Consider the following 15351-nt stretch of genomic DNA (forward strand, 5'->3'; position numbering starts at 1 on the left):
TCAGCCTGATCTGTGTGCCAGGAGAGCCGGGAACTAGGGCCCCTTGTGCTGCCCCACATAGGAAGACGAAGGGAGGGGGCAGAGCCTTCGCCCCCTGCCCCGCCCTGCTGCCCAGCCCAGCAAAAACAACCAAGACACCCCCCCCCACGTCTCTTTCAGCTCATTTATTTAATAAGGAGACGCAGCTCATTACAAAATACCAATTTGACAAGAGATCAGACAAGTACAACAGAGTCCACAGGAGGGGAGGGAGTGGAGCACATTGCCAAGCAGAGGAGGGCAGCGTGAGGGCTGGACAGTGTCCTTCCTGGAAAGACATGGGCAGGGGGCCTGGGGCCAGTGTAGTTCAGGGGCCACCTGGGCAGGCAAGCAGGGGCCCTGCTTGAAGTCCTCAGGCCCTAGCATTTTCAGGAAGCTACCCAACTGTCTTTAGATGGGGAGGGGACCGGGCAGGACAGCTAGGCTCTTTGGAAAAGGTCCCCCATAGTCTGGACTGCAAAGGGCAGCTGATGTCACCACACTGCCCCTGACTCCCATGCACAGTTCCTGCCCCCATGCCAGGCTGGGCCTCAACTCCAGCCTCCGTGTGGGTTTGCAGGGCTGGAGGGTCTGAGAGAGAACTGGAGGGGACAAGACCTGCACGTCTCCTACAAGCCTCTGTCCCCGCCTGCTCCGAGGGGCCTCCTGCTCATCTCACCCCGCAGCAGCATGCTGACCCCAGGCAAGCCCGCCTGGCCTCTGGGACTCCTCGCTGCCGTCCTGAGCCCAGGCTGCTCCCAGGCCACACCTGCCCTTGCCAGAGGCCCCCGGGCCTGTGGCTGCTGGTGATCCTGGGACCTTTGAAGCACCCTGTCCCCTGCACCTACCTTTCCTTCCACTAGCTGAGGCCCTCCCCAGAGCAGACAACACCCCCCCCCCCCCCGCCGAGCTGCCCACTTCTCTCAGGGAGCCCAATGCACACAGCGGGGGGGGGGGGGGGAACTGGGCTGGGCAGGCCCTAGTAGGAGGACCACTCCAGGAGCCTACTGCCTGTGCAGAGTGACTCTCCCATTTCCAAGAGGTCCCCGCCCCTGACCATCACAGACCCTGTATAAAGGAAGCCCCTAATGGCCTCCTGACCAGAGGCTGCCACACTGTCCCCAGGATAGGGGCCAACCCCACCCTATGCACCGCTGGGATGCAGACCCAGGTCAAGGGAGCCTCTCAGACCCCACGTGAAGCCCTGGACACCATCTCTTCTCATGCCATGGGGCTGAGGGAGCAGGAGGGTAGCAGCAGTAAGCCCTTCACAAGTGTCCATGGGGAGCCAGCCAGAGGGACACGGGAGCTCCTGGGAGGACCGGGGCACAGGCTCCAGCAGGAGGCCCCTTTATGGCTTTTCAGTTAATTCAAACAGTGGGAAGAAGGGGCACGTCACAGGACACACAGACACAGGACACAGAAGCTACCAGGACACCAGGCGCCTGGCCCCATGCAACACACCGCCCACTGCAGGGGGCTCAGCAGGCGGCTACCCCGGAGATGGTAGGGAGGAGGGCCATCCTGGGCTCCCGAGGTTTCCGGCATCTTCCATGGGGCGAGGCTGAACCAGAGCCAGACACCATCTCCTGTGGCCCCAAGGCCCCTCCTGCAGGGTTCCAGATGGGGTGGAGGACACAGACCTGACAGGACATACAATTGTAGGAGCAGCCTCAAGTTCTGTAAAGGGGGTGGGTGGGGGCATGGGGGCTCTCAGCATCGCCATGCAGCTATTTACAGAAAGTTAAAGACATGCATCTCGGTTCGACACGATTCTGCTCAGATGTTAGTAGATAGCTGTCTTCTCTTTTATATATAACTAAATGCACATGAGGGGGCGGCGGTGAGGCTCAAATGGCTTCAGAAGGTTCTTTTGTTGATGTTGTTTAAAAAATAAAGTATATTCACATGTCTTCAAGTCACAGTGCCCCTTCTCTCTATTGCAGTTCGAAAACCAGGTCACGGGAGATGTTTGGTGGCCAGTTTCTTGGGACCAAAGTGGGGAGGGGAGGTGTGTTCAGATATGAGGGTCACTGAGATCACACCTCTGCCCAGCCAGCCTGCAGGGGTGCCGGGGGCGGGGGTTGGGGGCTCCATCTTGTCCTGCCTTCAGGAGGACTGCCCGGGCTCTGGCCCTCTAAGGCTGAGTGAGACAGATGCCTCAGCAGTTGGCCTAGGATGTTAAGAGGATCACAGACCCTCCCACTCCCCAGCCCCAAGGGAGCTTCCTGCGAAGGGCTGGCACCACCCACCAAGGGCCGTCTGCTGCAGTCCTTCTTTCCTTGCTGGAGCCCCCAGCCAATGAGGTCACCCCAAAGCGGTGCCACAGAGCTCCAACTCCACAAGGTTCCAGGGAACGGACAGGGTCAAGTTCAGATTACCAGGGGTCCTGCTCTCAGCTGCCCCGCCCTTCAGCTGAGAGTCCAGGCAAGTCACTGCCCATCCTGCCAAGTCCACTGTCTGGGGCAGCCCAAGGGGCCCTTTCCCCAGCTCCCCTTAGGGCTTAGGCTTGGTTTTCTAATGTCCAAACATCTGCCCGTAGCTCAGCCAAGTGAATGACCTGCGGGGGATGTTTGTTGTTTTTGTTCAGGGTAGAAACGGCTTTCAAGCCTCACTCTCAAGTCCTGGGAGGGATTGGGTTGGGGTTTGCATGTCTAATACCTTCTCAAGAAGTCCCCTCTCTGTGTAATTCCTCTCTCAGCTATATACTTAGGAGGAGGACTCCCAGCTCCAGAGGCCCCACTCCGTGCCTGCCGCCAGCACCCCACGCCCCCAGAAATCAGCTCGGACTCAAAATGATGCTCTGCAGTCAGGGTTATCACAATCCCCAAGGATAGCCCCCCCACCCCCACCCCTTACTTGTGCACCTAGAAAGATGTGATTTGCCAAAGGTCACTTCTCTGGCCAAGTGCTGCTCCGTCACCTGGGCAAGGGAGGGAACCCACCCCCACCCAGAGGGAACCCACCCGGAGGGAACCCATGCTCCAGTCTTGCCCTAACTTCCTACCCTAAGTTTCTCCGTGATCCGCACCACCAGAAAGACTGCTCCCCACCAGCACCAGGTGCCCAACAACCAAACCACCAAGGGTCGAGTGAGGCTTCTGGACAGAGAAGGGTCCCAGAGGAGGGGACGTTGCTGAGAGGAGGTGGACAGGACGGGTCCATGTATGAATGCCATTGGGGGGATGTGGGCGAGGAGCATGAGTGGTCAGAGAGACGCTGGGAAAGCACCAAAACCTCATAGCTCTGGGGGTGGGAGATTTCTGGGGTGCACTAGGATCTCCTGCTCTGCAGCCGCCCAGGGTCTGAAGGTGCCCACTTTCCTGTGCCTCACAGGTCCGGTCCCAAGGACCAAAGCCCGCCACCCTTGTCAGAGGCCATCCTTCCTGGAGCGCGGCACTCAAGCACACCACACACACATCATCCCCCCTCCCTCCCCCCCCATCCCCCAGGCGCTAGTCGAAAAACGATCTTCCCGTGCAGCCAGTGCCACCAGCAAGAAGGGAGAGTCTTGGGACTGGGCTGCCCAGTCTGTTTCGGTGGCAGTGTTTCTCAGCCCCCATCCTAGCCCAAGGAAAACAAACCCCCAAACTCCTCCTTGCTTGGTCAAAGAAAGACACTCTGCACCTCCTCTATGCCGGGTTCTTCCAAGCCTACACCCCCCATCCGTCTCAGGGAGCTACAGGAAGCTGAGGGGCCGCAGGGGCGGGGCAGGCAGTGCTGCCACCAGCAGGGTCCCGGAGCCTCTGAGGAAGCCAGGAGTTGGTGAAGAAATGGCAATGGCCCGAGGGCTCAGGCTCGGTGACTAGAAGAGAGGAGGGACTGAAGGAAGGGGCCAAGGGGGGCACTGGCCCCTGGCCACACGGGGACCTGGCTCTCTCGCACACACTCAAGGTTGGAAGGGGACTCAGTGCAAACTGGACTAACATATATATGGCTTTTAATCAATGCTGGGGACAAAAGGGCAGAGGGACAGGGGCACAGCTGAGCAGGGAGCAGTAACCTTGGCAGCTCCCACCCCTGCCCATTTGGAACGGAGAGCCTGTTTGCTAGACTCCATGGAGAGAAAAGCTCCCTTGGGCATGGGGGAGGGAGTGGGCCTCCCTGGTGGGTCCTCCTGGGTGGCTCCAGCTTCCACAGCCACTCTAGCATGGGAGACAGGGCAGGGCTCACCCTCGTCGTACACGGGCCTCGGGAACTAAGAAGAGTCCAGCCTTCCTCTGGAAGCTCTGTGGCTCTGTACAGATTGCCTGGCCTCAGACAGCACTGCTTCACTTGGATTGAAAGAGAAGTCTCAGTAAAAGCATGTGTGTGTGGCGGGGCGGGGGGCGGGGGGTCAGTGCAAATGACAGCTCTGCTTATATTCTGGGGAGGGAGGGAGCGTTGCTGTTTCCCACCCGAAGGTTGAGATCCAAGAGTTTCCTTTTGGTCTTCTGGGGTAAGGGGGCTTCGCTTCCTTCGGAGTTTCATATTAATTGTTGACGAGAATGATGTCCAGGGACTGACAGTCCTTGGGAAGAGTCCGGCCCGTCTAGCAAACTGTTTATTTCCACGAACATCCCAGAGACCACACTTCTGAGGAAGGCATGGCCCACAGATAGAGGAAGTCTCTGGGGAGCTCGGGGGTTGGTCCTAGCTGTGGACAAATCCAGTCTCCACATCTTGCTGCCTCCCACACAGCGCCCGCACAGGACAAGTGGGGCTTCCGGCATGTTTGGACCAGAATTCTGAGCCCGTCCCCACAAGCTGACAGATCTCCAATGAAGACAGTAGACTTGCTTCCTAAAGAGCCTTCTCTTCCACACGACCTCACCATCCGTGGCTCATTCCAGCAATGAAGGGAGATGCTCAAAATCTCTCTCACACACATACACATGCACACACACGCACACAGCGTCATTGGCCACTGCACTGCTTTCCCTGTCAGGAAACAGGAAGTGCTGCCATTTTGTTGGTGCAGAACCTTCCCTAAACAGGAAGTGCTGCATCTTTCTGCCAGAAGGAGGGGGCCTCACTCTTGGCGAGGCCTGAGGGGAACTTGGGGAGACGCAGAGGGGGACGTGACAGGGCAGACAGCAAGGGCAGCCCCCCAAACAATGAAACCCCCGATTCTCACCCTTTACGGGCCTCCCTCACAGGACCATCAGAGGGCAGTGGGTCTTCTCAAAAGGGAAGGGACGAAGAAGGACACAACCACAAACGAACCAACGCAAAGAAACACCTCTAGGGTTGCATAACTGAGGTATCGGTAGCTCTGGATCTCGTCAGCGTCCGTGAGGGGAGCCGCCGCCCGGCCGCCGCAGCCTACTTGTTCTTTCCCAGCAGGGCGTCCACCTCCTCCTCGGGCTTGAGGGAGTGCCACTGGGCGATGGGCCTCCGGGGGTTGGCCAGCATGTCGGACCAGTGCCGCAGCTCCGTGCCCGTGGCGTTGCTGCCAACAAAGATCTTGCCGATGGCTTCATTCTTGCCCAGCTTGTCGTAGTCCAGCACGGTGACCACCACCTGGACCTTCTGCAGGGAAGGAGAGGAAGGGCAGTGGCAGACAGTGAGGCAGGGGCCTGAGCAACCTGCCCCTTTCCACCGACCTCACCCCAAAGGACTGGGCGGGAGGGGGCTCCCGGGGCCAGTTGCTCCCGTCTCAGGCCAATGAAGGCTGAACGTATACGGAGACAGGCGCCCTGTCCGAGCGACCTCCGCCCTCTCTTCCCGGCTGGAGGCGTTCACTGGGCATGTGGCGCACTCCAGGCCCTGAGCTTAGCACCTGGGCGTGGGGAAGCCGGAGCGAAAGTGAAAAGATGAATTGGCGAGGTCAACAGATGCATAATGAAAAACCGTGCGCCACCCAACGGCAACGCCTTGGACGTGCTACGTGAGCACCTGCTCAGCTCAGGACAGCCTTCAGAGAGGAGGTGCCGTGTACGCGAGCCTGGAGGCTGGGGACAAGAGGGCTAGAAGTTTCCAGAGAAGAGGGACCTGGAACAAAAACCTCCCCATAGGGAATGAGGGGGGTGCAGAGTGGAGACCCAAAGCTCATCTGTAGGCCACTGGACACCCCCTTACAGAGGGGTCTCGGGAGGAGACAAGCCAGTGCGATGTAGTAACAATGAAACGTACAGCTTTCCTCTAGTTCCTAAATGCTTCCCCCCACTATCATGATCCCAATTCTACCTCACAAGTCTGGCTAGACCAGAGGATGGACACTGGTACCGATAGGAACTGGAAACACAGGGAATCCAGGGCGGATGATCCCCTCAGGACCAGGGTTGAGAGTGGCAATACTGGGAGGGTAGAGGGAGGATGGGTTGGAAATGGGGAACTGATTACAAGGACCTACATATAACCTCCCCGCTGGGGGACAGACAACAGAAAAGTGGGTGAAGGGAGACGTAGGAAGGGAAAGATATGACAAAATAATAATTTATAAATTATCAAGCATTCATGAGGGAAGGGGGAGCAGGGAGGGGGAAAATGAGCTGATGCCAGGGGCTTAAGTGGAGAGCAACTGTTTTGAGAATGATGAGGGCAATGAATGTACAAATATGTTTTACACAATTGATGTATGGATGGATTGTGATAAGAGTTGTATGAGCCCCTAATAAAACGATTACACATAAAATATTTTAAAAAGAGGGGCCTGGGCCGAGGGCTAGAGATGGACGAAAGTGCATTCAGTGTTTGGGAAACAGAACAAGTCCAGATTCACTGAAAGCAGTGGGGAGTTTGCATTTGGCCCTGCGGGCCCTGAGCAGGAATTCTGGGGATGTCTCAGAGCAGCACAGTGGTTCTGGGAAGAGAAGCCTGGTGGGGAGGGGGCCAAGCCTCTGGAGGAGGAGCAGGCCTGGGGTCGGGGGGCCGTCTGGAGGGGGTAGAGTGACTACCTGGACCAAGGCCATGGCCATGGGGATGGGGAGGTGGAGTCAAATGGGCAAGGGGTTTCGTGGAAAGAAACGAGAACCAGGTGACCCGTGAAGGGGCAGGTGAGTGCTTCTCTCTCTCTCTCTCTCTCTCTCTCTCTCTCTCTCTCCCCACACACTCAGACAGGGCCTTGAGGACCAAGTGTTCTCTGGGGAGCAGCCTGAGTGGGCTCCCGCCCCACACCTTAAAGCTGGCCGTCTCGCCCTGTTTGAGCCGCCCACCGACTGTGGCTCCCTTGAGGCCAGAGCCGGATTCCCTTGACATGCGTTGCTCTAGCACCTGGCCCGCACTTCGGACAGGCTCTGCCCTGGGCGGAGGGTGGGGGAGGGGGGCTGAGAGATCTCCATGGCCCCTCCAGAATGGGAGGGAAGGCGTGCCGCCACCATTGGCGCTCATGCCCAGTCTATCAAGACCACAGCTCAGCAGCCAAGCACCACTCAACTGGAGACATGGGGAGAGGACGTGATGGGACACTTCTCCAAGGCACATGGACCAAGGACGAGAAGCCCACTACAAGATGCTCCATGTCCATCATCGCCAGGGAAATGCCACTCAAACCAGGAAGAGGCGCCACGCCACGCCGACCAGAGTGGCCGTGTCCCCCCAAGGAGAGGACACGCAGTGTCTGTGGAGACACTGGGACCCCTTGCGTGGCTGGAGGGCCATGGCCCAGTGCAGACATCTGAGAGACGGTTGACAAGGTCCTCCCAAGGTCACGTGCAGGATCCGCGTGACAGGACGTCTACTCTAGGGACAGCCTGAAAGACGGAAGCTGTGACTCGCACAGCTCCTCTCAGATGGATGTCCTCCGCAACGCTCACCGCCACATGACTCACAGGGCCAGAAAGTGCCCGTTGGCAGACGGAAGGATGGACAAAGAAATGGTATTACAGAAAACGGACTGCTGTTCTTCCGCCATAAGCTAGGGGTCCCGTCCGTGCTGGGGAAGGAGCAGTCAAGAGACAGAGCCATGTGCCGCTGGGGTGACTGCGGCACAGAGCTGAGCAAGGAGGCGACTGGAGGACTAAGGCGCGCCTGACCGGCTCCATGGTGTCCCTCCCGGCCTCCGTGCCTGTGGCCGTTGGACACAGGAGCAGGGAGACTGAAGAAGAACCGACGCAGCTTCACTGTGGTGCTGGCGGACTGCCGAAAGAGCAAACCAATCTGTGTGGGGAGAAGTACAGCCAGAATATTCCTGAGAGGCATGGGGCGAGACTGCGTCTCGTGGACTGGGACATGTCGCCCGGAGAGACCAGTCCCTGGAGAAGGACTCCAGCATGCTTGGCAGCGCAGAGGGGCCGCGAAGAAGAGGAAGGCCCGGGCCGGCGTGGACGGACACCGACCATGGCTGCAACCACGCATTCAAACCGAGGAGCAGCCGTGGCGGGCGGAGAGGGGGGGCCGGGCAATGTCGGGTGCTGTTGCACACGGGGCTGCTGCGGGTCAGGACTGAGGGCCCGGCCCCCCACATAACAGAGCACAGGCCAATTCATGGAGCACAGAGCCAGAGTGCAGGTGCCGGGCGGGCGGAGGGCTGATGAGGCGTCATTGTGTGACAGGCGCGGGGTTTCTTTCTGGGAGGGTGAGGGTGTTTGGGAAATAAACAGTGAGGATGGACAGACACTGCAGATGTTACTGATGTCACTGAACCGTATGTAACGTGGCAAATTGTCGGCTGTCTGTCTTTGCCCACCACGACTGAAGAACAGCCACAAGAAGAGAAGCGACCACTCACAGGCAGCAGCTGGAGCCGCCCAGCAGCAGGCGCAGCAAGGGGCTGGGGAGGCCCCACTCCTCACAGCAGCTGCAGCCTCTGGTGCCTCACCCACCGCGCTCCCCCCACCCCCGACGCCCAGCCTGGGTCCTCAGCGTCCCCGACGAAGGCCCCTGACGTTGCTCATGTTCGCCACGCAGAGAAGGGAGAGGCCTCTCCACAGCACCGTCAGCCCCAAGGCTGCCTGCTCCTGGGGGAAGCTCTTTGCCTACTCTGCCCTGCCCCCCCCCACCAGCCCCCACCCCACATCTGCCACCCAGAGGGCCCGAGCACCTGGATCTGCTCAAAGGGGATCTCAAAGCTGAAGGACTCATTGAAGTAGGGGTTCAAGGTCTTCTTCTTCACCGTCGTCTTCTTCTTCTTGAGCCTCTTCCCGTTCTGCATCAGGTGAATCTTCACATAGGGGTCTGAGGAGGGAGAACCCAGCCCTCACTGTCCCGCTGGTCTCTGAAAGCCTGGCTCAGAGGACACTACGGCCTGAGGCTATAGGAGCCATCGGCCTCTCCAGCGATGACAAGATCAGTCGCACCGTAAGCACCGACTTTGGTGATGTCGCCCGAGGCCACTGAGCACGTGGCACGCATCGGCCAGCCCTGAATAAGCCGACCCTCCCATCCCGCAGATGACGAGTGGACAGCAGAGGATGGCAGTGCCCTGGGAGCCAGTGGCAAAACTGGGCGGGCACAGGGCCCCACTGGTCGGATCTCAAGCCCCCACTTCCCTGTCACCATTAGCAAATCAGAGACAAGGAGTCCTCTGCCCTGGTAGAGCCAGGAGCAGCCCCATTGTCCTGTTGGGCCTGGAGAAGCATGCTTTGGGAAATTTCCCTCCAGAGCCCGGAGGATGAGGCCAGCGGGAGGGCACTGGGAAGGGAGGTGACCTCAGAGAAAGGGAACCACTGGGAAGACAAGCCCTGCCCAAGAACCTCAGCTGGCCAGAGGCATGCACCCACAAGCAGTCCCTGGGAGCGAGTGGGGTGAGCCCGTAGAGCTTCCCCTCTCAGCTGTAGCTGGCTCTCGGTTGCCACCCCATGGCAGCCTGACGCTCTGCACGCACCTGAAAGGCCCCCGACGTCCATCTTCTTCAGGTTCTTGGCCTCCAGGATGCAGACGGTGAGCTTGCCCGCCGTGGGCACATAGCGCAGGGAGGTGCAGATGTCACCCAGTTTCTCCGGCTGTCCAGGGGAGAGCACTCGGTCGTACAGCCACCCCATGCCCCCAGTCCTAGCCCTGGCTGACCCTGCCTTAACCAAATTTGCAAGGTTGGTCCCCACATCCCTCAATCTCCTGCCCCCCATGTGTCGTGACCCCCGCGCACTGGGACAACTGCTGCTGCTCAGGGGTGAGGGACACAGCGGGGTGACCAAGTCACTGGAGAACCTGTAGGCCATATCTGGGCTCCCCCCACTGGCCTGCCCCCAGGACAGGGAGGTCGCAGTGGAGGGGGACAGCATCAGCTCTGCACTCCCCAGGGTTTGGGCCACCAGAAAGGGCCCATGGGGGCCCAACAGCTCCTGGGTCCCAGGGGCCAGCGGAAGGCAGGCCTGGGGATCACTCCACTGGGATGACAGCCACCAGAGCCCCATGTCACTCCATGGGCAAACCCATGGACTCCTCCGTACTCCGTCACACAGGCCTGCGGAGGGCCGGGGACGGGGGGAGTGGGTGCTGCTCAAGCAGTGGGTTTGCCTGCTTGGGTTTCGGGGAGCCTGGGTATGAGTTTTTCCAGGGCCTTCCTCCCCCGACAGCCACTTGCTCATCCGTCTGAGTACAAACCCCGAGGATACCTGGTGCCCCGGCTCAGTCTGCAGTGAGTCTTCCACAGACGGCATCCCATCCACTACAGTCATCCCTGCCCAGAGCCAGCCTAGACACAGCGCAGGGCAGGAGCGCAACCAGGGCCCTGGGGCTGCAGGCATCCAGTGCTCCGCTGTTCACAGGCATGTCAGGTTCAAACCCACCGGCTCGTGGGAACAAAGACCTGCCATCGGCTCACATGGAAGACAGGCCAGGAACCCGCTGCTCAGCTCTACTCCACCCCACAGGGTCCAACAGGGCTCACTCGTTCACTCAGTCACTCACACTCTCACACTCAGCACTCACACTCAGTTACTCTCACTCACTCTCAGTACTCACACTCATTCACCCACTCCCACACTCACACTCACTCTCATTCACTCACACTCACTCTCAAACACACTCATGCACACTATCACTCTCACTCATTCACTCACACTCTCCTGTCAAGTGGATGTGACTCACAGTGACCCTATTAGAACAGGGTAGAACTGTCCCTTTGGGTTTCTGAGACTAACTCTTTACAGGAGTAGAAGGAGGCATACATAGGAATAAATGCGGGGCCAGCCACTGCAAAGACCAGCTCCCAGTCAACCCTCCTTTAGAACATACTGGACTTTCCCTGTGGGTAAACTGAGGCACAGCCATGACCTAGCCCTAGGTGGCAGCAGAGCCTTTGGAGCAACAAGAGTGACAGTGCTATGGGTTATGGGCATGACTGGCACCAGACCCCGGGCTGAGCCCTGCACACACCCTCACCGGTCCAGAGAGAACTCCGATCTGAAGTGAGGAGGCAGCCTGCCCAGGGCCGCCAGCCAGGCCCCTCATCCTCTGTTCTCACCTCCTCCTTCTCCCCGCCTTGCAGGTCCCTCCACTCCTCGATGGGCTGGCCGAGGTCCACCGTGTTCATGGGCACCTTCACCTCTCCAATGATGTCGTGTTTGGAGAAGCGGTCAAAGTCATAGATAGCCATCACCAGGGTTTTGCCCCCTAGCTCTTGGTACGGCACCTGCGGACAGTCAGGCAGAGGGTCAGGGTGACACCTGAACCTCTGGCAGGCACTGTGGCAGGCCCTGGGCCTGGGCCTCCTTCCCAGCTGATCTAGCTCCCAGGCTCAAAGGGAGCAGAGGGCAGGGGACAGTGGGGGTCCATGGTGCTGCAAGGAGCCTGGGGGAGGAAGCTCACAGGGAGGGGGATACCCTGCCAGTGCTCCAGACTGAGCTGACCAGGGCCCCCACTGTGGCCATAGACCCCAAGGACCAGAGCGGGTGAGTGGAAGTCGGGGTGGCAGTGTGGGCGGGGAGGTTGGCGGCCACCTCACCTTGAAGGTGAAGGTCTCATTGAAGGCCGGGTTCAGGGTCTTCTTTTGAACTTTGGTCTCGTATTTCTTCTTCTTGTCCGGGAGGAGGAAGACTTTGACGTAGGGGTCGGAGGTGCCGCCCATGTCCAGGGCAGGCAGTTCGGCGGCCTGCAGAACGCCCACGGTGAGCTGTGGACAGAGGGAGGGAGGGAGGGAAGGAGCCGGCCTGAGACTCAGGACACCTGACTGGGCCCCAGCCCAGCACCCCCACTCTCCCGGGGCGCCAGGGGCAGGGGGACATCAGCCTGCAGTGCAGCTCAACGTTACACAGAGACAGAGAGGGAATCGGGAGTTCAAAGGGCAGGTGAGCTGCAGGCTGGTTAACAGCAGGGTCAGCCCAGGCCGACAGCCTCTCCGGAAAAGGCTGGCCGCCACCAGGGTCGATGTCCCGGGTGCATGGAAAGGAGGAGGAGGAGTCTCTCACCGAGGGTAGGGCTGCTTCCACCCCCTCCACCAAGCTCCCAGTCTCCAGCCTCCTCCCTCCTGCCCGGCCCCACACACCTGGTTGGCCTGAAAGTCATAGTCAAGGGAAAACTGCAGCTTGCCCAGGTTCTCCGGCTCCTTCTCCTCCTCTTCTTCGCCTTCCCCCTCAGTCAGGCCCCCCTCTGCATCGTCGTCGTCCTGGGGAGGCTGGGGGAGGGGAGGCTCCAGTTGGCAGAGGATGACGTGGCAGGCTGGCATGGCACAGCCTCTGGGGGCAGCCCTTGGCTACAAGCGACTTATGGGCACTGTCTAGGGGATGCTGCTTCCCCAAAGCCCCTCACCTCCCTGTTCCTGGGAAGCTCCCTGGGCCCTGGGAGCCTTTGCCCTGGGCTGGACCACAGGGGTCTGGCACTTCAGCTCCTGTTCTCCCTGGGCATGGGGCCATGTGCCAGACACGTGCCAGAGGCTTTACCCTTCTCCAGTGTGGGAGTAGCTTCCCAGGTTCACCCCTCCCACGAACAGACGCCACCCACCCAGGGCAAGACGTACCGGGGTTCGGTCCAAGCCGACAGCAGGGGAGTCCGCAGGGTGGTGGGGTGGAGAGAAGGGGAAGGAAGAATGACATGAGGGAAGTCCTGCTCAGCACAGCCCCTCGCGTGGCGGTGGGGCTGCGCGCAGTAATGCTGGGACCCCCCCATATGTAGTTCTCGTTGGGGCGCACACACAGACACAGGAGTGCCTACATACGTACCCACGTGCAAGTACTCACAGGCCATTGCATGTGCCGCCCGCCCGACCCTCCTTGAGTCAGGCCCTACCGTCCACCCTCCCTATCCACCCCCCCCCCCCCCGTCCCCCATGTTGGTTTCTCCCAGGGCTCCCTGAATGAGCCCAGAGCATGGGACAACGTGGCACTTTCCCCGACCCGGGGCCCTTCCAGGCAAAAGCCAAAAAGCTCAAGTCTGAGTTTAGGGTTGGATTCAAGTTGACCCTGCCTTGGTGTCTCCAGCTTCCACCTCCAGTTATTCTCCAGGCCGACCCAGCCTGGCTAGATCTCCCCACTATGCCATTGCCTCCTGCCAGAAAAACACAGGGCCACCCAGAAGGTGTCCTCCTGGGGAGCTGTCCCTTCCTCCAGCAGCCTCTCCGGGCTCCACACCACCCTCTTCCTCAGTCCTCACAAGGACACATGCATGCTAGCAGGCGGGGAAGCCCCCCCTCCCAAGAGCTGACCTACAGCTGTGGAGATGCCAGTGACAGGGCCATGGGCTGGAGTGCCACCTCATGGGCCCCTTCAGGAGGGTGAGCTAGTCTGCTTTCAAGACTAGCGGTTTGGCCACTGTTTGGGGGTTGAAACCCAGAAGGCGCTACTTCCTCTGTTTGGTTAGGAGAGCCGGGCTTGGGGATGGCTCCCTGGCGGGCCCCCTCCCTCCGCTGTGGGGCCCTACCTGCCCCCCTTTCATGTCCTTCATGTTCATGGCGTTCTTCATGCCCTTGCCCTTCTCCTTCTTGTTCTTCTTCTTCTTACAGCAGCACTTCTTGCAGATGCAGAAGCAGCAGGTGAGGACCAGGAGCCCGGCAACCACGGCGATGGCGATCAGAGCCCAGGGAGGTACTGCCCACACAGAGAGGACCCCGCGGGTCAGCAGGGGCCTGCCCCACAGCACAGGAAACGTGCCCCCACCCCGATGTTTGCACCACACACCCTCACCCTCTTCCAAGCCCACTGACCCAGGGGGTGCAGTCTGCTGACCGCCAGGGGCAGCCAGGTCTCTCAGCTCTGCTGGGTGTTGACTCACTTGATCTAGGGCAGTGGTTCTCAACCTTCCTCCTGCGCTGGTGAGCCCCCACCCACCAACCATCCAATGATTTTCTTCTTTTTTTTTTTTTAGTCTTTTTCCATCCTTCTTCATCCAATGATTTTCATTGCTACTTCATCCCTGTTATTGTGCTACTGTCCAACCCCAGAGGGGTTGGGACCCACAGGTTGGGAACCGCTGCTCTTTGGGGAATGGCTGTGCTGGAGAGGTCTTGGGCGGCCCTGCTCCGAGCACCCAGTCATGAGAGGGGCGACCCAAGGCAGAGGCAGGGCCCCGTGAGGGTGATCCTGGACCCAGGAGACAGATTTGTGTAACTCCAATGTTGGGGGGATGGGCAGCAGGCTGCTCTCTATGGTGCTGAAGTTCCCGTGTCCCCCAGATTATGGCTCTCTGGAGTCTTCATCACAGCGTGTTGACCAGGACGTCAGAGAGTAAGACGGGGCTTTGGCTTCTTATCTCCCCAAATGCAGTGATGTGTGCAGATGGTTCTGCTTTGTTGTTCTCACTTCCTCTGGACAGTTTTCTCATTTCTAAGAGGTTCCATTTCCCCTCGAAGTTTGGGGGTGCAGAAGCCCATTGATTCTTTCATTAGTGCCCAGCTAGCTCCCCTCAAAGAATTCAAGTGAAACCCAAGCATTAGGAGGGAACCCAGCCAGTCAGAGCCCATTGGCGTCCCGTCCCCGAGCCTTCCACAAACTCCACCCTGCCCACAAGCCCATTCCAAGCCTCAAGTCTTGCCCCAGCCTCTCGGCCACCTGGTCCACTCACAAGGGATCTTGTTGATCTCATTGAAGAGCTTCTCCTTCAGCTTGGCAAACATGTCCTCCTTGCTCTCTCCAGCACCCCCGCTCTCCGTGGAGTTGTCCACGGGGCCAACTGGCATGGTGGCGGTGGCGGCGGTGGTGGCAGGAGCCACGATGGGCTCCTGGTTCCTCTTGAAGATGTTCCTCATGGTGGCAGAGGGGAGAGCTGGGATCAGAGGGGAAAGGGGCACGGTCTGAGTCCCAAGGGTGGAAATCATTGCCCAAAGGACCAGGAGAAATGTTTCCAAAAGGGATACTCTTAATAGCAATCTCTTTAGAGATGAAAGCTCTTTCATTTAATATTAGCAATGAAGGTAAAGCAAGAGTAGTAATAGCTATCATTAAGTCAGTAAATAAACGTGCCAGGCACTTTGCAAGGCGCATTGAATGAGAGACATTGAGTCTAAACGTCCCAACGCACTGCTACCATGACCACCGAACA

At 59.2% G+C, this 15351-nt stretch overlaps 1 protein-coding gene across 1 annotated transcript; it reads right to left on the reverse strand.

Moving 5' to 3' along the window:
- Nucleotides 1-4217: 4217 nt before the first annotated feature.
- SYT2 (synaptotagmin 2) lies at nt 4218-15058 on the reverse strand. Its single transcript, XM_075540534.1, has 8 exons — nt 14875-15058; nt 13735-13901; nt 12365-12484; nt 11825-11992; nt 11345-11512; nt 9764-9881; nt 8981-9114; nt 4218-5529 (listed from the first exon to the last, which is right to left on the reverse strand). Exons 1-8 carry the CDS (start codon nt 15056-15058, stop codon nt 5323-5325), a joined length of 1266 nt encoding a protein of 421 aa, XP_075396649.1. The 3' UTR covers nt 4218-5322.
- Between the last annotated feature and the right edge of the window lie 293 nt (nt 15059-15351).

This window comes from Tenrec ecaudatus, chromosome 1, assembly GCF_050624435.1.
Source record: "Tenrec ecaudatus isolate mTenEca1 chromosome 1, mTenEca1.hap1, whole genome shotgun sequence".
NCBI lineage: Eukaryota > Metazoa > Chordata > Mammalia > Afrosoricida > Tenrecidae > Tenrec > Tenrec ecaudatus.